Genomic DNA, 24,313 nt, shown 5'->3' on the forward strand with positions numbered 1-24,313 from the left:
CTGCTCGGAACATCCATAAGAACAGTCAAAAAAAAACAAAAAAAAACGCACACACGCACATGCAATTACTTTAGTTAGAAGCGGTCTGCGAGCAAAGACAAGCTGCCAACCATGTTAAGTTCATAAACTCTAAAACATTTGGAATTGAGGACATGCCATCCCGGGATTCCCCCGGGAGACTGGCATTGGTTAAAGGGTCAAGCATTGGTTGTATTTTGAGTTTTGAAGATTTAATACACAAAAAAGGCCATTAAACAAGGTTAGATTAGGCAAAAAGATAAGCTGCACATACAGCAAGACAGTAAGAAGCAGAGTCTAATCTCCATGGAAAAGGGAGTGGAAAAACCTGGTCATTCATTCATTTTCTACTGCTTATCCTCACGAGGGTCGCGGGGGTGCTGGAGCCTATCCCAGCTGTCTTCGGGCAAGAGGCGGGGTACACCCGGGACTGGTCGCCAGCCAATCACAGAGCACATATAGACAAACAACCATTCACACTCACATTCATACCTATGGACAATTTGGAGATGGCCGAGGGTGGGATTGAACCCTGGTCTTCTAGCTGTGAGGCCTGCGCGCTAACCACTCGACTCGGCCGTGTGCTATCATACTATGTGTTATCATGCTAATTTTAAAATGTTAACATTACTAGCATTTTTAGCTATTTTCATGGTAGACACTTGCCACTATTATCCTAGGTGTTGGCATGCTAATGTTAGCATTGCTAGCATGTTAACATTGTCAGTAGCATTTTTAGCCATTTTCATAAGTAGACATTTAAATGCTTGTCATCATGACATTACCATGCTTGTTGTTAGCATGCTAATTTTGGCACTTCAGCATTGCTAGCATGCTAACAGTAGCATAGTAGCATTTTTATACATTTTTATAGCTAGACACATATATAAACACTTGCCACTGTGATGCTATGTGTTATCATGCTAGTTTTAGAACGTTAACATTACTAGCATTTTTAGCTATTTTCATGGTAGACACTTACCACTATTATCCTAGGTGTTGGCATGCTACTGTTAACATTGCTAGCATGTTAACATTGTCAGTAGCATTTTTAGCCATTTTCATAAGTAGACATTTAAAGACATAGCACTATCATGCTTGTTGTTAGTATGCTAATTTTGGCACTTCAGCATTGCTAGCATGCTAACAGTAGCATAGTAGCATTTTTTATAGCTAGACACATATATAAACACTTGGCACTAATGCTATGTGTTGTCATGCTAGTTTTAGAATGTTAACATTACTAGCAGTTGGCATGCTAATGTTAGCATTGCTAGCATGTTAACATTGTCAGTAGCATATTTAGCCACTTAGCGAGAGAAAACCCACACATGCACGGGGAGAACATGCAAACTCCACACAGAGATGGCCGAGGGTGGGATTGAACCCTGGTCTCTTAGCTGTGAGGTGTGTGCGCTAACCACTCGACCACCGTGCAGCCACCTGGTAAACATCTTTTGGATTATTTGCTAATAAAGCCTCACACCCGGGCCTCCATATTGTCATTACAGACCAGGGTGTAGCACAGGGGCGCACCAATCTCAGGGGCAGGATGGTCCGCTGAGTACAACCCTCAGTCCCAGTGCTCAAAGGTGCAAACAAAACAGGATCTGCCAGACAGATGTGTTCATTAAAAACCTACTTTGTGAAAAAAAAAAAAACTAAACACAAAAAAAATGTCCAAAGGATTTTAAAAGAAAGGTTTGAGATTAATTGATTTCAAGCTGAATGGTCTGCTAAAGAGCAGCCTTGAACTATCAGTAGGATACCTCTCTGGTGGATACTAAAGACCTGGAGGCAGGGCCTTAAGAGGGGAGCACTATAATCATCTCCCTGTACATGTGCACTCTGAGATGGGGGCGGCGGTTGCGTCTGGGTGGTCGAAAAGGGGAGGAGTGGGGAAGACACAAGGGGGATGAATCCAAAAGAGGGGGCTTTTCTGTAGCCGGACCGTGCTTGTGTGTCTCCGGCAGATGGACTATTGTCTGTCGAGTCTTGGGGAGTGGGTGCCCAGAGCCATGCTCGCGCCCGCACGGGGTGGCCCATTCTTTATCTCATACTTCACCTTTGTGTCCCCTACTGGGCATTGACAGATATGTCTCCTTCTGTTTGTTTTTGTTTTGTCTTTTATTATTTTGAGCGAGCGGGTCATTCGTCTCTGTGTGTATTGTCTGAGGGACAAGTTGGTGGTGACGGCGGAAGAATGCCGAGTTGGACTCTTGGAGGCTCATTTGTTGGCTGTCCATCCCAGAGGACGAGCGTATAAATCAGCCCCCCGAAAAGACCGGTGAGACAAAGTGACTGACTGTGGCACCACGGACCACCAGGGACCACTAGGGACCACCACATTGTAAAAAAAAAAAATTAAATTTTAGTTCCGTCAACTTATTTTTGTGCGTCAGGTCAACAAAATTTTGCCAAAAAGTTGAGAAAACAAGAAATGTTTTGATGCTCCCAACTAATCAAATAGTTCAGTCTAGTTCCGTCATATTGTTCTTATGCTAATGTTTTAAAAATATGTTTTAAAGACAAAACATTAAAGTTTGAATGTTTTCAAAATAAATTGTTCCAGACATTTTTTTTTAACTTGAATCCAAATTTATGTTTGGTAGCCTAACAAAATAGTTGATTTAACATAGCATTTCTCGTTGTTATGATTTGTGTCAAATTTCAACCCCGACTACTGCATTTAAGAAGCTGATACGTTTTGTCAAAAATTCCAAGTTGACCCAACTTAATTTTTTTTTACCTCACTGCGTTAAAATTTTGATTAAATCTAGCAAATTATTTCACGTAATTTCAACACACAACTAAGTTTCTCCAAATTAAAAAAACAAGTTCACGTGACTTATTGATTTAAGTTAAGTTGTGGGAACTTCATTTTTTTAGGTCAAATAACCAAATATTTTGTTCGTATCAACAATGTAAATCAAGTCATCTCAACTAATTTTCAATTAATTTCAATTTAATACGTTCTGTAAAAAAATTCCAAGTTGACCCAACTTAAAAAAAAAATTACCTCGCTGCCTTAAAATTTTGATTAAATCTAGCAAATTATTTCATGTAATTTCAACACACAACTAAGTTTTTCCAAATTAAAAGACCAAGTTCACGTGACTTATTGATTTGTTGTGGGAACTTCATTTTTTTTAGGTCAAATAACCAAATATTTTGGTCGTCTCATGTCATCTCAACTCAATTAATTCAATTAATTTCAATTTAATTGTGAGTTGAATAGACCTAATAAAGACAGTTCCCCCCAAAAAGCAACAAGTCACGTGAACTTGATCTTTTAAGTTGGAGAAACTTTGAAAAAATTTGCTGTGGGAACTTCATTTTTTTAGGTCAAATAACCAAATATTTTGGTCGTAAATCAAGTCATCTCAACTCATTTTCAATTAATTTCAATGTAATTGTGAGTTGAATTTACTTGAGCTAATTAGACTAAATCAAAAGTGAGTTGAGATGACTTGAGTTCTATTGTTGATACAACAAAAATATTTATTTGACCTAATAAAGAAAGTTCCCAAAACAAAGCAACAAGTCACGTGAACTTGATCTTTTAAGTTGGAGAAACTTAATTCTGAGTTGAAATTACCTGAAAAAATTTGCTAGATCCAAAATAAATTCCAAGTTGACCCAACTTAAATTTTTTTTAACCTCGCTGCCTTAAAATTTGGATTAAATCTAGCAAATTATTTCACGGAATTTCAACACACAACTAAGTTTCTCCAAATTAAAAGACCAAGTTCCCGTGACTTATTGATTTGTTGTGGGAACTTCATTTTTTTTGGTCAAATAACCAAATATTTTGTTCGTATCAACAATGTAAATCAAGTCATCTCAACTAATTTTCAATTAATTTCAATTTAATACGTTCTGTAAAAAAATTCCAAGTTGACCCAACTTAAAAAAATAAATAAAAAAAATAAATAAAATAAAGAAAGTTCCCAAAACAAAGCAACAAGTCACGTGAAGTTGATCTTTTAAGTTGGAGAAACTTTGAAAAAATTTGCTAATCGAAATTTTAAGGCAGCGAGGTTACAATTTTTTTTACGTTGAGTCAACTTAAATTTTTTTCCAGTGCATATGCAACCTCAACTCCTTTTAACTGCTATTAACGAGCATTAGGAATGCTCCTACAGGACTACAGTACTAATGCTAGTATTTTCCCGACAAGTCAGATACACTCATTATATTCCATTGTTGCGGTTTGGGCTCGTTCAAAACGATGCATTCACGACTACTACGAAAACTGACTGCTTCAACTACTGGAAAAGTGGCAAAATGTCCTATATATTTTCTCAAGCCATTAGGGAAGAATCTGCGTCTACTTGAGCCATATGGGAACATTTTTCTGGCCTGGTGTGGTTTCCAGCCCTGTTCTGTTAGAGCCATTAATTACATCACTACTTTTAAAGAACTATATCAGAGTAATTCAGATTACTGCACTTAGAAACACTTCCAAGAGAACACCAAAACACGATAAGTCGGTGTCAGGTATCCGAAGATTTTGTTGGAAAAAATCCCATATTATTCCTGAAGCCTTTGAGGCGGTCTTACTTGAGTGTTACATACTTGAACAAGGTGGGCGGCTCGAATAATAATCCTCAGTTCAATCTCCTTACCTTGAATTAACGAGAACCAGGCAGGGAAGTTCGCCGGTCCCGATGTTTTTATTTGCGACTCCCTATAAAAACTGCAGTTAATTACAACGTTTCAGGCTTATAAATTACAGATTGTGTAGTTTCGGCTATAATTAGAGGCATAGTCTCTAGTAGGAGTGCAGGATGAGGCCTCGTTCACTGATGTGGTGAAGGCCGGGTCCTTGATTGCGTCCCCAAAACGGGGCCATTCCTCCCACTTGTGTGCCAGCGATGGGCAACAGGCGTTATGTTTGTTTTATTTTTAATATTTTTTTTTTTTCAGTAGCTCTGGTATTGATCCAAAAGTGTTTCTACATTTGCTTTTTTTAAGCTTGGATGCAAAACCCATGAAAAAAACATACTCGTGACAACATTAGCCACCTGCAAAAAACCAAGGGACCCCCAGCCTCCCAAAAAGGCATGACGCAAATCGAAAGTTAACAAGCCGCATTCCTAAAAATCGCTTCCGCTGCGTGACATATCTTTGGCTTATCGATCGCCTCTCTACAACGTGGGGGAGCCCAGGCAGACAGTGGGATGCTAAAGAGGGTTAATCCCGGTCATCTCCACACTCATTATCTGCATTATCAATGGCCTTTAGCAAAAAGCCACACTGCAGCATGTGTGGACACAAGGGTGGGCTTCTGCGTATCAAGGGAGATCCCCCTCCCAAAAAGGTCCACATTTAGGGAACACCCTGAGGATGTGCCTGGTGTTAAAGGTCAATCCAGTGGTCATCTTTAATGCACTGCATAGTCAAGTCTATATTGTGCTTGTGTTGTTTTTTTATGACCATCCACATGGTAATGGTAATGGTAATGGTAATGGTTTTATTTCATTTGAACATGCATCAGATTCCAATTGAGTGCATCCCATAATCAGTTCCCAGTTCCACATGTCCAAAAGGAGTAGGAAGAAGCAAAGCTTATTAAATCCTACCCCTCCATCTGGTACTTTTACAATCACTAACTGTTACATTTGTTCACTTCCTGCTTTCCATAATACAGTTTAAGGTTTTTTTTTTTTGCTTTTTTATTATTTTTTTAGCATGAATGAAAATTTTCATTTTATTAATTTTTATTTTATAAATTATTTTATAATTTAAAAAAATAATAATTTTCTATTTTTTTTTTTTTACATTTTTGTCACATACCGAAGTAGGAGGTGATATGAGCATCCAATGACATAATGGGTACCATAGTAAGTGTCAATATAGTTTTAGTTTTATAGTTATAATATGTTTTTATTTATTTATTTATTTATTTTTGGTCCCGTACCGAAGTACGAGGTGATATGACCATACAATGACATAATGGGTACCATAGTACCAAGTGTTACATTTGTTAACTTCCTGCTTTTAATTTAATTTAATTTAATTTAATTTAATTTAATTTAATTGTATTTAATTGTATTTAATTGTATTTTATTTTATTTTATTTTATTTTATTTTATTTTATTTTATTTTATTTTATTTTATTTTATTTTATTTTATTTTATTTTATTTTATTTTATTTTATTTTATTTTATTTATTTTATTTTATTTCACATACCGAAGTGAACTATATCAGCAAGTATTTGTAATTTTAGAAATAAGGAGTTAGTATGTTCTCTGTAGGCGGCATTATGAATTATCCTTACTGGCCTTTTTTTGCAGTACATTTAGCCAGTGAAGATTGCTTTTATAGTTATTAGCCCATATTTCCACACAATAAGTAAGATATGGTAGAACCAGAGAGCAATAAAGAGTGTGGAGTGATTTCTGATTGAGAACAAATTTTTGCTTTGTTCAATATTGAAATATTTCTGGCCACCTTATGTTGTATATTTGTAATATGAGGTTTCCAGCTCATATTTTCATCTATTGTGATCCCCAAAAATGTATTTTCCTTCACCCTTTCAATTTAAACAAAACAAAAATGTAATCAATAGAGAGCTCCAACGTCCAACAATCTTTGCCAAAAGACAATTACATAGACTAGCACCCGCGTGGTACCACAGAATACCCTGTCACATCTCAGAAGATGGACATTTATCGTCTTGTTGGTTGGTGCTTTTTGTACAGAACATGGACACAAAAAAAGTTGGAAAAATGCCGTTTTTTCCAGGCAGTGGCGATCTGTATGTTGTCGCTTTTCCCGTGAACAAGTCCTTGAGTCCAGCTGAGGCGCTGCAGCTGTTGGTAAAGGTCAGGCCTGCCATTTCTCATTTGCACACATGTGGTCTGAGCGCCCGGAGGTGGACGAATAGGTGTGATGATGTTACACCAGCTCAGAGTAATGCCGACTTGAGAAGAAAGTCCCTCCGGTGGAGGTGGGAGTGGGAGTGGAGAAAAAATACCCAGCTCCACAGGGCATCTTTTACAGGCTTAGTATAAGACTTGACTAATCCACGGGATTCTACCTTGTTCCTACCTCGCTTAGAGCGGCTGATTGTCTGCATATGTTTGCGAGTGTAATTGTGCGTTTGATAGGATAAAAAATAAATACATTGTAATAATCACCATATATATATATGTACACTGTTGGTTTCTGAAGCGACAATGTGAAGTGTCACTGAAAACACACGTCAGTCTTTTGACACCTTACAGCCCCCCCCCACTCCCACTCTGCAGCTAATATGGGCAACATGCCCCCTCCCTCCGAGCTATCCAATTCTTTTAGCCTGGCCTCGGGCAACGGGCCTTTGCTCATTAGGGGTGCTGACAGGCGCGGTCGTCACTATGATCCCTCATCATTAAAGCATGTAAATCTCCCTGTCACACGTCCACGCACGTATGCCACCGACGCAAATATCTGACAGGGGGCGGACGACCAGGCGGGGGTTCGCCATCACGTTCACCTGAGAAATTAGAGCCACTCATCACATTGCCATGAAGAAGTCAAGGCTTGTGTATATTCATGTATATGTACATATATATGTACATATATATAATTTATTATATAATTTAAATATTTATTTAATATATAAATAAATATATAATATATAATGTGTATAATGAGAGGGTTTATGGATAGCGGACTCATTATGTACAATCCGTAATAAATACAAGTAATATATATATATATATATATATATATATATATATATATATATATATATATATATATATATATATATATATATATATATATATATATATATATATATATATATATATATATATATATATATATATATATATATATATATATAAGCATTATTATTATTATTATTATTATTATTATTATTATTATTATTATTATTATTATTATTATTATTATTATTATTATTATTGTTATATGAATAAATTATTAATGATTCAGAATTATTTAAATTATTTGTACAAATTATATATATATATATATATATATATATATATATATATATATATATATATATATATATATATATATATATATATATATATATATATATATATATATATATATATATATATATTTATTTAATTTTTTTACAAATTATATATTATTAATATAATATAATATTTATTTAAATTTGTTGTACAAATTATATATATATATATATATATATATATATATATATATATATATATATATATATATATATATATATATATAGAGAGAGAGAGAGAGAGAGAGAGAGAGAATTTGTACAAAAAATGTAAGTAATTTTGAATAAATAATAATTTATTTACTTATTTTGATATATTATATATATATATATTGTTTTTAGATATATTTTATATAATATATATTATATAAAAATATATATAATATAAAATATTTATATAATAAATAAAATAAAATATTTATATAATATATTTTAATATATAAAAATAAGTAAATAAATTATTATTTATTCAAAATTATTTCAAATATTTGTACAAATTACTGTTTACGCTCATCTACTTATTATTATTATATTATTATTATTATTATTATTATTATTATTATTATTATTATTATTATTATTATTATTATTATTATTATTATTATTATTATTATTATTATTATTATTATTATTATTATTATTATTATTATTATTATTATTATTATTATTATTATTCCACAGGAGCCAGGCAACGACATTTCCTTGGCAATTTCACTGCTGTGTTATCTGTTGTACAACAAATGTTAATGTTAAAGACGCAGTAAGTAAAAAATGTTCTATACTATGTGTACAAAAAGGGTATTTAACATGCATTTATCAAACAATTTTTTGGCTAAGTACATAGTATCATTGCACCGTATGCCCTAGTTTTTGTATCATTCGGTTTTCACCCCAAATTTTTCTTCAGTTTTCTTACAATAATGCACTTAATAAATGGGTCTGTTCGCACTACTATCCCATACGAAGTGTACTTTCTAAATATTTTTGGGTATCTATAATGAAATAATTGGAGTTACATAATTTCCTGTGTTCACAAACAATGCTTAAGAAACTAGTCTGGAGGCAAATAAATAAATGCAGATGTTACATTTTGGTAAAAAATATGCTTTAAACCGAGCCACTCAACACAAAGACTACATAAAACTACATAAAACCACGACACAAAACATTTGCAAGGAGTGTCCGATGAGACAAAAGCAGAGAGTCTCCAAAGGAAGCATCTGGTCGCTCCTGACTGAAATATTAGCGTGCTTACTGCTACTGATGATGCTGCCGGTATAATTCACACTCGTCCTCTTATTTCCTCTCTTGTTCTTTCCTGCAGCCATGTAAATAATCCCACACATGGCATATGGACAGCAGGAGAGGAGAGGCGGGGGGGATGCAACATTGGAAACGACCGGATATGCAAAGTTGTGTGCAAGAGTGTGTGCAAAAAGAATATTTAAATATGACTTACCTGAATGATGAAAGTCGCAGGTGAACATGAAATAGAAAATAGAAATAAGGCAACATTAGTTATCATTAATTACTACATAATTCCAATACAGGAAACTGGATTTACTCGTGATCCAATGTAAGACTTTTTCAATGCTGCTATTTTAAGAAGTGCTCCTTATTATTCACAATGCTGCATTCAAGTGTCCGCTTTTCACGAAGGCTTCTATTGACCGAGACTGCTCGAGGGCCTATGGAGGGATGATCTGGTTTGTCTGCGGGTCAGATTCACAATCTCGCACCTGTCGCCGCTTCCTGTGTGCCTGGAAGGAGTGCCAGCATCTGCATGCGATTACCTCCTCTTTCTTCTTCTTCTACTATTGACTGGTGCACATATGTCACCACAAAGACCACCGGATGGAAGCGGAATCAATCATTTAACGGCATAAAAAATGACAGTCCTTAACACTAAAGCAGGGGTGCTCATTAAGTCGATCGCGAGCTACCGGTCGATTGCGGAAGTGGTACTGGTCGATCGCTGGTCGATCGTGGCGTGACATTAAAAAAATATCATCCCAGCATCAATGCCGTCACTTGATTGATATACAAGGCAGCCATTCAGATGACAACTGAATGTTGCCCTTCGGGCGACCAATCAAATCAAACAACGTCTCTAAGTGCAGCAGAACTTACGATGTCAGCCTATCATCCATCCCCGTTACTTGATTGACATACAGGACAACCAGTCAGATGACAACTGAATTTTGACCTTTAGGTCACCGCTCATGCGTAAACAACGATGCAAAGTGCTAAGCTAGTCGGCGAATTGCGTCAGATTTTAAGCCCTCGCTAAAGTTTATGGTCACTAAAATGAGTGAAGGAGCTGGACCAAGTAAAAAGGCAAAAACTGGACCAAGTAAAAAGGCAAAAAACATATGACTTCCATACGGATATGGAATATTATACGGATATTATGATACGGATATTATCCATGACTGATAAACATTTGGAAGTGTGCTTGAGGCTGGCTATCAGCAGCTACTGTCCGGACTATGCATCCCTGGCTGGTTCAATTCAGTGCAAGTCATCAAAGTAAACTCAGGTAATTACAAAAAATGTTAATAGTTAATTATGTGTGTTTTGCAATATTGGCTCATTTGGTTATGTAAGGTACATCAACATACATTGTACGTACAAATAATCCTCAATACATTTGAAAATAAATAGATGTTTTGCATTTTTGTAGTGGGTAGATCATTTTGACTCGGTCATTTTAAAAGTAGCTCGCATGCTGAAAAAGTGTGAGCACCCCTGCACTAAAGGGTCACCATAAGAATATGGACCAGTTTCCACACAAACGCGTCAGGTAAGGTGCAGGGAAATTAAACTGCATCGTAGTATTTATAGTCGGGCGCCATTGTGAAAGTCTTCACTACACTTGAAAATACATAAACAGACACAAACAAGACAAAAGCAAAAGAAAAAAATAATAAAAATAATTACCAAAAATGAAACAAGTCATTACCTTTATTATTTATCACATCCCCGTGTACATGAGCGAGTAACAAATCCGCACCCACATCCGAACATATGCACACCCACAAAAACAAGGCATGTGGACAGTCTGCCAACATGCTTATCAGTGTGTCAATCATTCACCAACAGCGCCTCCGGCAGTGTTACGAGTACGCTGGCGTTGTTCTGTCACGATCTTTCCCCTAGCTGCTAATTGCACTAGCAGGGGTAGCAAGATTGGGCCGCTTGTCGGCTGTAAAATGAGTACTTCAAAGACATCCAAGGAAAGGACATGAGCGCAAACAGATAAAGAGCCACGGTGGTCTCTGTGTGCTTTAACCACTAAATAAATATACCTAAGGATGGCTAATGTGGATCAGTCAGAGAGACTGGGATGATTCTTGATAACAATGCTAAAGTAGATGGTATCAGGGTTACTGTTAGCCTGGTTAATCTCAGTGATAATGCTAGCATATAATGTCTATTATTGCCCTTGAGATGGATTTGTTTTGTTAGCCTGAAGTGGATTTACTCTAGATCTTTTACATAAGCACAGGAGCAGTTCTGATTTTAAGAGGTTTGTTTGTGTCTCAGGGATAATATTTTCAGGTATTTGGTAATGGTAATTGTTTTATTTCACTTGAACATGCATCAGATTACAATTGACTGCATCCCATAATCAGTTCCCAGTTCCACATGTCCAAAAGGAGTAGGAAGAAGCAAAGCTTATTAAATCCTACCCCTCCATCTGGTACTTTTACAATCAGTAACTGTTACATTTGTTCACTTCCTGCTTTCCTAATATAGTTAAAGTTTTTTTTAATTATTATTATTATTATTTTTTTGTCTCGTACCAAAGTACGAGGTGATATGACCATACAATGACATAATGGGTACCATAGTACCAAGTGTTACATTTGTTAACTTCCTGCTTATTTTATTTTATTTTATTTTATTATTATTATTTTATTATTATTTTATTATTATTTTTTTATTATATATATATATATATATATATATATATATATATATATTTTTTTTTTGTCATGTACCAAAGTAGGAGTTGATATGACCATCCAATGACATAATGGGTACCATGGTACCAAGTGTTACATTTGTTAACTTCCTGCTTATTTAATTTTTTTTATTTTTTTATTTTATTATTATATATATTTTTTTTAATTTTATTTTATTTTTTTTGTCATGTACCAAAGTAGGAGTTGATATGACCATCCAATGACATAATGGGTACCATAGTACCAAGTGTTACATTTGTTAACTTCCTGCCTATTTTATTTTATTTTATTTTATTTTATTTTATTTTATTTTATTTTATTTTATTTTATTTTATTTTATTTTATTTTATTTTATTTTATTTTATTTTATTTTATTTTATTTTATTTTATTTTATTTTATTTTATTTTATTTTATTTTATTTTATTTTATTTTATTTTATTTTATTTTATTTTATTTTATTTTATTTTATTTTATTTTATTTTATTTTATTTTATTTTATTTTATTTTATTTTATTTTATTTTATTTTATTTTATTTTATTTTATTTTATTTTATTTTATTTTATTTTATTTTATTTTATTTTATTTTATTTTCAAAGTACTCTGTGATATGAGCATCCAATGCCATAATGGGTACCATAGTAAGTGTCAATATAGTGATATATATAGCACATCATGACTGGTTCAAGACTCTAGAATTTCTGGGGATTTTTCAGAATTAAGACCAATAATTTAGGATTACCAAGACCTCCAAAGTCACACATAATTTGGAAACTTTGGATAGGTCAGCACATCTCAGCAATTATTTTGATGTTTTGTGCCTTTTGTTTTGCAACATGTATTTTCAAAAGCGAGAACCTGACCCTGGAACAGATTAGTGCTTTCTAAGGCAAAAAAACCCAAAAAATGTTAGCCACTCCAGCAACAAGGACTAAAGGCTACCCCTCTCAAATCTGTCTAAATCTGTGTTAGTGAGCATTCCTCAATCATAATTCATGATGAAGATGCTGAATAAATAGATTATTGCTGGTGTGCCTTAGGCTGGCCACAATAAAAGGCCACTCTAAAATGTGCATGTTTACATCTTGGGATGCTGTGGATCGGCGTGTGCAGTATTTGAGGCAAATTGTGGTCACACCAGATATTGACTGATATTGACCCTGTCTACGCTTAAAAGTGCACATTTAAAGTAACCTTTTATTGTGGCCAACCTAAGGCACACTAGTACAAGACTCATGCTCTCTAATGGGTAAGGATATGCCGCACACCTGATGCGATGATGTATGAGTTTCAAACAGTTTTAGACACATTTCTGAACAATGTTTGACAGAGATAGGTCTTTCACCTCATGAAAAATGGGGGCAAATACCTCAGTGCTGTGTTTATGTCCCACTTCCACTTGTGATTGCATCACACATGATGACTGTAAAAGGGCCCATGTGTCGACATAATCCCCCTGGAACATGACCCCACATTTCAGTGTTCCTCTGACCAAAAGAAGTAATGACGCCATAAAAAGAAGGAGGCGTAGAAGAAGGGGTTTAGGGGAAATGGGGACCAGCTGAGGAAACGATGGAATAGCCTCCAAGGAACCCCAGGACAGGTGCGAAGGTCAACAGACTTCCTGCAATGAAGTCAACAAGACACATTGTTTCTGTGTTCAAGACCTCCGCTGCTAAATCCAGAGAATGAAGATCATATGCATACATGCACGTACACCTTTCGCTCCGACTGCGATCTATGCCGTTTGTCCCAGGGGAACGCCACTGAGGTGTGAAGAGTGTGATGGGATCACCGGGAGCCATGGCCTCTTTTCATCCAATTACTCAACGATCTGACCTCGGCCTAATCTCCCTGTGAAGGCACCCCGCGGGTCGCCCACCGGGCCAAACCAGCTAATCCTGAAGGCACTGGAGTGTGTTCACTTCATTGCTTTTATAAATACAAATAAAAGCCAAGATGTGCCTGGTGCTGGACGACACCTTCTCAAAGAAAGCATTCTGAAGCTAAAGTATGTCTTAGCTTTAATGCGGCATCTGACCGCAATCTAAGTGGGTTTCCAATAGAGGATTTGTTAACTTCATGCTTTCCTTATTTTATTTTATTTTATTTTATTTTATTTTATTTTATTTTATTTTATTTTATTTTATTTTATTTTATTTTATTTTATTTTTATTTTATTTTATTTTATTTTATTTTATTTTATTTTATTTTATTTTATTTTATTTTATTTTATTTTATTTTATTTTATTTTATTTATTTTATTTTATTTTATTTTATTTTATTTTATTTTATTTTATTTTATTTTATTTTATTTTATTTTATTTTATTTTATTTTATTTTATTTTATTTTATTTTATTTTATTTTATTTTTGTCATGTACCAAAGTAGGAGGTGATATGAGCATCCAATGACATAATGGGTACCATAGTACCAAGTGTTACGTTTATTTTATTTTATTTTATTTTATTTTATTTTATTTTATTTTATTTTATTTTATTTTATTTTATTTTATTTTATTTTATTTTATTTTATTTTATTTTATTTTATTTTATTTTATTTTATTTTATTTTATTTTATTTTATTTTATTTTATTTTATTTTATTTTATTTTATTTTATTTTATTTTATTTTATTTTATTTTATTTTATTTTATTTTATTTTATTTTATTTTATTTTATTTTATTTTATTTTATTTTATTTTATTTTATTTTATTTTATTTTATTTTATTTTATTTTATTTTATTTTATTTTATTTTATTTTATTTTATTTTATTTTATTTTATTTTATTTTATTTTATTTTATTTTATTTTATTTTATTTTATTTTATTTTATTTTATTTTATTTTATTTTATTTTATTTTATTTTATTTTATTGAGGATAAGGGAATCTTAAAGAACCAAATTATAGAATGAGAACCAGATTATTTATTCCTGACAACAATACCTAATACAGACGTCCGGGCTTATCTGCAGTCCCTGTATTCCTACAAGTAAGCGGGTCTTATTACAGCGCAGCTGCAAAAAGCACCCTTCCTTTCCCTGCCCGGTCTTTTATATGTACACTCAAGGCTGGAGTCCTGAGTCTGGAGTCCTGGACCAATCAGCTTGTGTTTGCTTTTATCTTTAGCTAGCAAAATTGCAAATACCTTCAGGTTTCACGTATCAATTGGTTGGGCTTTTAGACTGGTATTCAGTACCAAAAAGTAGTTTTCTCTCGGAGCACACCAGGATTCGGATGATCGTGTTCAACCATACCAGCAGCGCAAACACACCAGAGTTGGGTTTTCACTCAACTTTCACTTTCGAGTGTTGCCCTCCTCAACAGTGGCGAAGTTAAAGAAACAGTTCAGTGGCCTTCCAGAATATAAAACAGCAAATACATATGTAGAAGGGTGGCTCCAATCAAAGACGGGTCAGCATCACTTTGCTTGTGCATCCGTCATCGTCTATCCATCAGCAGCCTAATGAGAATTAACACCTCAAAAAAAAAACAGTGTGTGATTTCCATACGGTAATCAGAATTGAAAATGACTGATGGCTTTAAAGGCAGCACTAAAAATACTGAGCGGCCCACAGGCCAGCCTTTGATACCAAAGCTCACATCAAATTGATTGTAACGCTTTCAGACAGCTTCCTCTGTGTCCTTCACATCCAAGCGATGATTTCATCAGGCTCTCATCACACGGCTCTGCCTGGAGCCATCTGCGTGGAGCCCCATCCTTCCTCCGGCAGCGGCGTGGAGAAAGCCGGTTGGCATTCCGTCTCCATTGAAAAAAAAAAACAAAAAAAAAACAGCAAAGATTTCGGGTTCGGCCGAGAGCAGAAGTGGAATAAGCTTAAGTCTGATAAATCTTTTAAACTATTACATAAAAGGATGATTCCAGTCGCCCATGATTCCATGACGTTTGATTGCTAAACTGAAAACTGCATAGACCCTCTATGTCACGGTTGTCCAAGTCTGGTCTGGGGGCCTTTTGTGTATTTGGGTATTTTTGGTATTGGTATTTGGAAAAAAAAAGTATGTCCATGAGTCGTGACCTTTGGTAATGGTTTTATTTCATTTGAACATGCATCAGATTACAATTGAGTGCATCCCATAATCAGTTCCCAGTTCCACATGTCCAAAAGGAGTAGGAAGAAGCAAAGCTTATTAAATCCTACCCCTCCATCTGGTACTTTTACAATCACGAACTGTTACATTTGTTCACTTCCTGCTTTCCAATTTTTATTTTTATTTTTATTTTTATTTTTATTTTTATTTTTATTTTTATTTTTATTTTTATTTTTATTTTTATTTTTATTTTTATTTTTATTTTTATTTTTATTTTTATTTTTATTTTTATTTTTTTGTGATATATATATAGCACATCATGACTGGTTCAAGACTCTTCATCCTTGTATTTAGCAAACATCAACTGCTTGTATTGTTTCTTGAATTGGCTCATCGTTGTGCATTGTTTGATTTCCTTACTCAATCCATTCCATAGTTTGATTCCACATACTGAAATGCTATGGCTAGCATAACGTAGTCCTAGCATAGAAGTGTTTCAAATTTTCAGACCAAAAAAATTAGGGGTGTGTATTGGCAAGAATCTGGCGATCACGATACTAGGCTCACAATACGATATATCACGATATATCATGATACTGTTAACAAGGCAATATTTTTTTTTTGTTTTTCTTGTAGTTAAAGATTATTTCCTGGAAAAAAAACTGAATTACACCAGCAATATGCACTTACTAAATATTTTTTAATTCCATTAGAACAGTATGTTATGCTGTATCACAAACTTAAAGTGTAGCATTTGGATAAATAAAGCTTTAAAATCCAGCTTTAAAGTTACAAAAAAAAAAAAAAACATAAAAAAACAAATAAATTAAATGATGTCTCAAGATCCTGCTCAAATGTTCACATTCTATTAGCTGTAAAAAAAATCCAGAGTATACAGTCCCTGACTTATCCACCATCAGAAGAGTATTTTTGTGGAACAAAGTAACTAACATCAGTAAAAAGTCCTTTTAGGATGCTTGAAATAACCATTATTTAACAAAATAGTCATATCAATTTTACAGTTTAAGTTTTTACAGTTGTATGTTACAGCATAACATACTGTTGTAATCGAATAAAAATTTGTTTCGTAAGTGCATATTGCTGGTGTCATTCAGTTTTTCCAGGAAATAATTTTTAACTACAAGAAAAACAAAAAAATATATATAAAAAAAAAACAAAATACCTGCAATATATCGACGCAATGATATTTTCTTACACCCCTACAAAAAGTCCTTATCAAGACCGTTAATTTGAGCTATGATGGGGTTCTTTGAAAACGGATTATGGGTGAATTTTGACTTTTTTGGCCAATCACCTCCAAAACTAATATGACGACTGTAGGTATGGAGAAACTCACATGACCTGCTGTCAGCGTCACCTTTGCCCATCGCTGTTATGGTGATGGAGAATCAACATGACTAATCATTTGCGTTGGTTCGGATCCTTCAGTCAAGCAAACAAATGCACTAGTATTGTCTATAAAATATAATATTTCTGCACCAAACCATGGAATCATCCCAGTAGCGGCCATTGGTCTACAAACTGGCACATATCGGTACCATCAACAACAACACAACGGGAACTCTTCGTCAACCGACCGCAGCAAGCCTTGCCTAAATGTCACCACCGCCTCGCCTCACTCCTCAAGGGCAAACATGCAGAGTATTTTTTAACCCGAATCGTACCATCGCCGCCCTGAAAGCAGCTGTTCCTCATTCTGCGGCTGACACTCGCATCTGGTGTCAAGGCTCTGAACAGACTGACAACAAAACGTTTTGGTCCAGAGCCCGCCTTGGATGGTACAGTCATTCCGATGTAGCCAAAGGGGAGCGTTGACCTCCATCACTCTCTCGGCTGAGCACCTGTCCTCGGCGTATCCAAGGTGCTCCGGGAACACTAAGGTGAAACCGTATATTTCCTTTCATGGCGAGGCTTAAGGTCTCCTTGTCGGGAAGCTGCCACCCCTCATACGCTAAATTACTCCGCACAGCATCACCCGGGCTCCCATTAGCCTTTTCAATCTGCCTGCCTTCAGCATGACGGGCCCTGGAGCCATATAGAGGATGGTAATGAAGTGTATACTCCCACCCCCCTACCACCGACACCCCCCCCAACCTTCAAACCTCCACATCACCCCAATCACAAGATGCACACCACCTCAACACGTTACTATTCAACATGGGTCACGGTATCTTTGTGTGAAGCGGGCATACACCGTATTGATGTTGCTTTTTTTTTGGCGGTGGAAGGTGGGGGGGACGGTGTTTGAGAGACAGTCCTCGACGCCCCCTTCAGTCTCCGAGCAGACACCGCCATCCATTAGGGACAGAGAGGGGTGGACACCCTGTAAATTATAGACGAGCCCCACAGAGTGAACAAAGCGCATCCTTTCTGTATTCACCATCATCGTATCGGGCATTCTTCTGCAAACCCGACATTTCAACTCCCATATTGCACAATTTGGTTAAATAGTAAAAATAAAGCAAGAAAAAAATGTATTTTTGTGAAGATTTTTAAACAGACAATCAAGGCTGACCTTTGCGCAGAAGAAGATACATCAGCCATGTTTGCACACCCAATGAGAACAATGAGTCTGAATCATCTTCGGCACTCCGCTGCAGGAAAATGACCGCCGATAATTAACATTCCCCCCTCTCAGCATCCTTTCCCATTAAACTTGCATTAATGAACGTGAGCGATAAAGACTTGAAATATTCCCCGTCACCCTAATTCTCATTTCCAGAATGAGGCGATTCTAAAAGGCACCATTACTTTACCATTATTATTATTATTTTTTTTCAATGGGCTGCAGGCTTGAACTGCTGTTGGTTCTTGGTCTTTGAGCCAAAGACCTGACATGGAGCTCATCCTTGGTGGTCCCGACATCGGCTGCGTTACTCCCAGACTGTGACCAATAGATTGTCGGGAATAGAAAATTGAATTTCAGAAGTGGGATTCAAAGCGAAACGCTGCCTTCTTTTTGGAATCACCGCTATTCTTTTCTTTTCGTGTCGTTTTGATTATGCGCCACGGAACTGGTGACGACCGAGTTTAGGATGCGACGGGGACTCCCGGGTTGAAATGAGATGCCTTTACACCCTTCTCGCCTGGACCTATATTCCCCCTAGATAGGCTTCCGTCTAATCCTCAAACACTCCGTACGTGTTCATCCATTAGCAGTGTGGCCTGGAGGCCTCTCTACCCCCCTCTGTGCTCTCCACGGCAAGATCAGGTTAATATTATATTGGTGAGGGAGACATTTCTTATTTATTGAAAGGCAGTCTAGCATGAAAAAGTGTTTGCAGGCAAGCCAGTGAATTACATGACCCCGTCTACCCTTCTATCACATCACCGAGGCCCCTGGTAATGACGCTGCCACAAAGGTAAGTAGACGTGGATGCTTTCCTTAGCCTTCATCCGCCTTGTGGAATGCCTTCAGAAACCAACATTGTTTCTGGGTTGCTAGGACTTGAATTGATGTAAAATGTTGTTGAAGGTTCCGCAATATATTACGGTCAACATTTTTTTGTATGACAAAAATTCCCAACAAAAATGTTCCAAAAAAAATTGTCTCGGTTTTCATCTGAAATTGCAGAGAACAAACTAGCCTGTGAGGTCTGCATGCTAACCACTTAGACCGCCGTGCAGCAAGGCAATGTTTCAAGTCGCCATAATTTAATACAATATAACAATCTATAACTACAATATAGATTTAATTATTACTCTTTTTGACAGATAAGGATGTAGCTCTTAACTCATTCACAACCAAATATATGTTTATTCATTTTTTTCAACCTGACATAAGGACATATTTTTATTTATTTTTTTACGGTTTTTTTACTTTTTTATGTTTTTTACATCATTTTTTTAACTTTTTTTTTTACATTTTTTAAACATTTTTTTTACATTTTTTAAACATTTTTTTTACATTTTTTACTTTTTTTACATTTTTATTTTTTTCATTTTTTTACATATTTTGCTTTTTTACATTTTCTTTTACATTTTTCACATTTTTACATTTTTCACATTTTTACATTTTTCACATTTTTACATTTTTTTAGTTTTTTAAATTTTTAAATTTTTAAATTTTTAAATTTTTAAATTTTTAAATTTTTAAATTTTTAAATTTTTAAATTTTTAAATTTTTAAATTTTTAAATTTTTAAATTTTTCACGTTTTTCACATTTTTTACGTTTTTGCGTTTTTACATTTTTTACGTTTTTTGCGTTGTTTACGTTTTTCACGTTTTTCACGTTTTTTTTGCGTTTTTCAAATTTTTTTGCGCCAGAGGCAAAAAGAGGAATTTTCACCCGGAAAACCCGCCACAAGTTGGGTGGTGCCCAGCCAATCACAGGGCACATATAGACAAACAACCATTCACACTCACATTCATACCTATGGACAATTTGGAGTCACCAATTAACCTAGCATGTTTTTGGAATGTGGGAGGAAACCAGAGAAAACCCACGCATGGCCGAGGGTGGAATTGAACCCTGGTCTCTTAGCTGTGAGGTATGCATGCTAACCACTCGACCGCCGTGCAGCCCACTATGAGGACTTATAAATGACAATATATGTTAACTCTAAATTTAAGTTTAGCAATTTTTTCACAAAACACGTACGGCAAAGCATGCTGGGAGCTGACATCATTGGCAATAATTGATGCTTTGCATCCAGCCTCCAGGTAAAATGACTTTTAGACCCCTTCTCTGGAGACAAATACTACTGTTAGAACATCATTAAAAAGTCATTTTTGCATAATAAGGGACACGTTGAAAGCCTCGGTTCCTTGTCCATGTGTTCTTTCAAGGGTGCTTGTAGTGCCGGAGCCACACAAAGACAAGAAGTACTCAACCTCCACTTCACGGAGGAGAAGGAGAAATAAAAACGGACATGGAGGCATAGCAGAATACGAGTTATGAACAGGAAGTCATCAGAAACTAAACAAGCTGATGACTGAGTAGGATTCAAGTGTGTAAGAGCAACATGAAAACCCTTTACTTAAGAACACTAATCAGCGTCACAAACTCCAGCAATGATGTTTTGTCCATTTTTGTCCACCAAAGCACTCTGACCTACAGTGCTTTTAAACGAGAGTTGGGGACGTGACCTCCAGCGGTGTGGAAGACTTTCAGGGAGAACGGCTGCGGTAGCTTCAGTGTCGGTCTGTATTATGTAAAGCCACTTAAAGCATCCTTTCCACTTATTTCACACGCTGCTGGGTCGTCGTCGCACAGCCTGCCAGCTCTCGCTTTCACAGCCAGCCAGAGTCGGCGGCGTCTGCTTGACCTGTTTCTGCTCAACACGACTCTTTAGCCACGCTGCATGCTCGCTCTTTGTCTTTTATTTCACCATTGCCACCACTCAGCAGGAGATCAATGGCGTGCGGCATGGAAAAAAAAAAAAAAAAAAACACAACTCCGGAATCTTCTCCTCTTTGCTAATTAGAAACTGTGGAGGATTTGCATTTTGAGTTGCAATGCACATGGCTGCTATTATGGGGGCATCCGTATTAGGGTGGTCCTTATATGGGGGGGTCAAAAATTTGTTTTGGAAATGTTCAACTCTCACCCTCTAAATGTGTTAGGATATCAATAAAAACTCACTGTGCTAAATTTTGATTTTTTTTCAACAATATTTAGAGCAGGGGTCTCAAACACGTGGCCCGCGGGCCAAATGTGGCCCGCAGGACACTAGTTTGAGACCCACGCCTTGATATGAAAGTTTAATGTTAAAGTTTGATATGGATGCTGTATGGTATCATGTACCCAGAAAAAATTATTACGTTTGATTAATGTTCATGTTAAAGGTTAAATAACTGTTAATAGTTATCCTCCCTATCCGTGTGGAAGTGGTAAGTTTTTGGCTATTTAAGTTGAAAGGAAATAACTTGAAGGCTACCGTTTAGGTCGCTAGCTCTCTAGTTTGCGAGTTAGCATGTGTCTCGAGACCCTGCAGTTGCGCAATATGTTGTAAATAAAAAGAGTATAAATGTTAATAATAATAATTGAACATAGTTGAATAATAATAATAACAACAACAACAACAACAACAACTATTATTATTATTATTATTATTATTATTATTATTATTATTATTATTATTATTATTATTATTATTATTATTATTATTATTATTATTATTATTATTATTATTATTATTATTATTATATTAATAATAACAACAACAATTATTATTATTATTATTATTATTATTATTATTATTATTATTATTATTATTATTATTATTATTATTATTATTATTATTATTATTATTATTATTATTATTATTATTATTATTATTATTATTTTTATTATTATTATTATTATTATTATTATTATTATTATTATTATTATTATTATTATTATTATTATCATATTTACAACATATTGCACAACTGCAGGCTCTTGAGACACATGCTAACTCGCAAACTAGAGAGCTAGCGACCTAAACGGTAGCCTCCAAGTTATTTCCTTTAAACTTAAAAAGCCAAAAACTTACCACTTCCACACGGATAGGGAGGATAACTATTAACAGTTATTTAACCTTTAACATTATTATTATTATTATTATTATTATTATTATTATTATTATTATTATTATTATTATTATTATTATTATTATTATTATTATTATTATTATTATTATTATTATTATTATTATTATTATTATTATTTTATTATTTTTTTAATTTTGTCTTATTTTATTTTTTATTTTTTTAAGAAAAAAGTTTGATAACAAAAGGAGTACAAAAACTGAAAAACAAAGTAAAACACACAAAAAAAAACATGACAAAGTACACAGTACAAAATATAACTAAGGAAGCTGCGGAAGAACATAAGCAGGACTTGCATAAATACTCATAAGAACTAGTCAGAAAAATGATCAGCAGAGACGTGTAGGGTAGATATTGCAACAATCTGGCACAGGGTTTTTGTTTTAACTTGCCCCGGGCCATCGGTCCATCGTTATTGTCGAGCCCTTATGAGTGTTGCATCCTGACTTACTTTGCACCAATTCAATTGTGAAGTTGATAGCAGCGAGGGGCATTATCCACTTGCGGTTATTAATTCAGCTTTTCATGCATGGGGGGGGGGGGGGGGGGGCTCTCGCTACCCAGATCCTAAGATATTCACAGGCTGTAATTGATTCAGGGATTCTTGGCTGATAAGGTATCTTGTTGCAGGCGAGACGGAACGTTTGCAGCTGGATGGTGTTTGCGCTAATGGCCAACAGCGCAGAGGTGGTGGTGGGGGGGGGGGGGGGGGGGGCGGCCGTAGCCTCTGACCCATATATTTACACCCCTTTGACAGAGCCCCAGGACACAGTCAATAATAGAATATTCATGTGGAGGAGAACTGCACCGCTAAGATTCAATGACGGAATGTTTAGGAAAATAGGATGGAATGATGGAATGGAGTATTAATGGAGTATTTAATATTACGGATGCGTATTTTGTTAGCTTTCAGCAACGAGGCAAAACAAAGGCTGTACTCCACAGCGAGGAGACAACGCCCTCTCTTCAGATTCTGTGCGCGGTGTAGCGGGATAACTATCATGTATATTTCATGCTCGCTCTCCGTCTTTATGTTTGGCCTGCAGGTCTAACATAAAATACTACAACATTCCTCAAGTCACACACGCATGAGAGTACTGGAACCTGAGTAGAGCAAAAAGGCAATGACTGATTTTTTGGTGTATCATTCACAAAAAAACATAGACATTTCATGAAATAAATTGTAATAAAGCTTTACCTAAAAAATAATAATCATGTACCCAGACCACATATTTCAAAGAAAATTATCCTGAATTCCCTCTTTAGTTAAATTAAATACAATTCTATAATTGTTTTTGAGAGTCATGCAAAATTAAGAAATTTTTTTTTTTTATCAAGAGTAAAAAAAAAAAAAAAAGAAATTAGTCAATACATAACAAACAAAAAATACTATTGGATGCATTATTTTAGTTAAAAATAAATAAATAATCATGTACTCAAACACATATTTCAAAGAAAATTATCCTGAATTCCCTCTTTAGTTAAATTAAATACAATTCAATAATTGTTTTTGAGTCATGCAAAATTAAGACAAAAATTTCATTTTTATCAAAACAAAAAATTATATTGGATGCATTATTTTAGTTAAAAACTAAATAAATAATAATAATAATCATAAAATTAAAAATAAAAATAAAAATAAAAATAAAAATAAAAATAAAAATAAAAATAAAAATAAAAATAAAAATAAAAATAAAAATAAAAATAAAAATAAAAATAAAA

General features: G+C 34.7%; 1 protein-coding gene across 7 annotated transcripts in view; it reads right to left on the minus strand.

The window, feature by feature from the left end:
- Window positions 1-24,313, minus strand: part of robo2 (roundabout, axon guidance receptor, homolog 2 (Drosophila)) — a 386,548-nt gene that overhangs the window by 151,027 nt on the left and 211,208 nt on the right. Inside the window, exon 1 of one of the 7 annotated variants that reach the window (XM_058079129.1) lies at window positions 10,978-11,820. The exons of the other annotated variants lie outside the window; for them this stretch is intronic. Coding sequence (XP_057935112.1) covers window positions 10,978-11,107 — 130 coding nt within the window. The 5' untranslated portion in view covers window positions 11,108-11,820. Of the gene's footprint in view, window positions 1-10,977; window positions 11,821-24,313 lie in introns of those variants that run through there. 7 annotated transcript variants of the gene reach the window in all.

The sequence above is a fragment of the Doryrhamphus excisus genome, chromosome 8 (assembly GCF_030265055.1).
Source record: "Doryrhamphus excisus isolate RoL2022-K1 chromosome 8, RoL_Dexc_1.0, whole genome shotgun sequence".
Classification (NCBI taxonomy): domain Eukaryota; kingdom Metazoa; phylum Chordata; class Actinopteri; order Syngnathiformes; family Syngnathidae; genus Doryrhamphus; species Doryrhamphus excisus.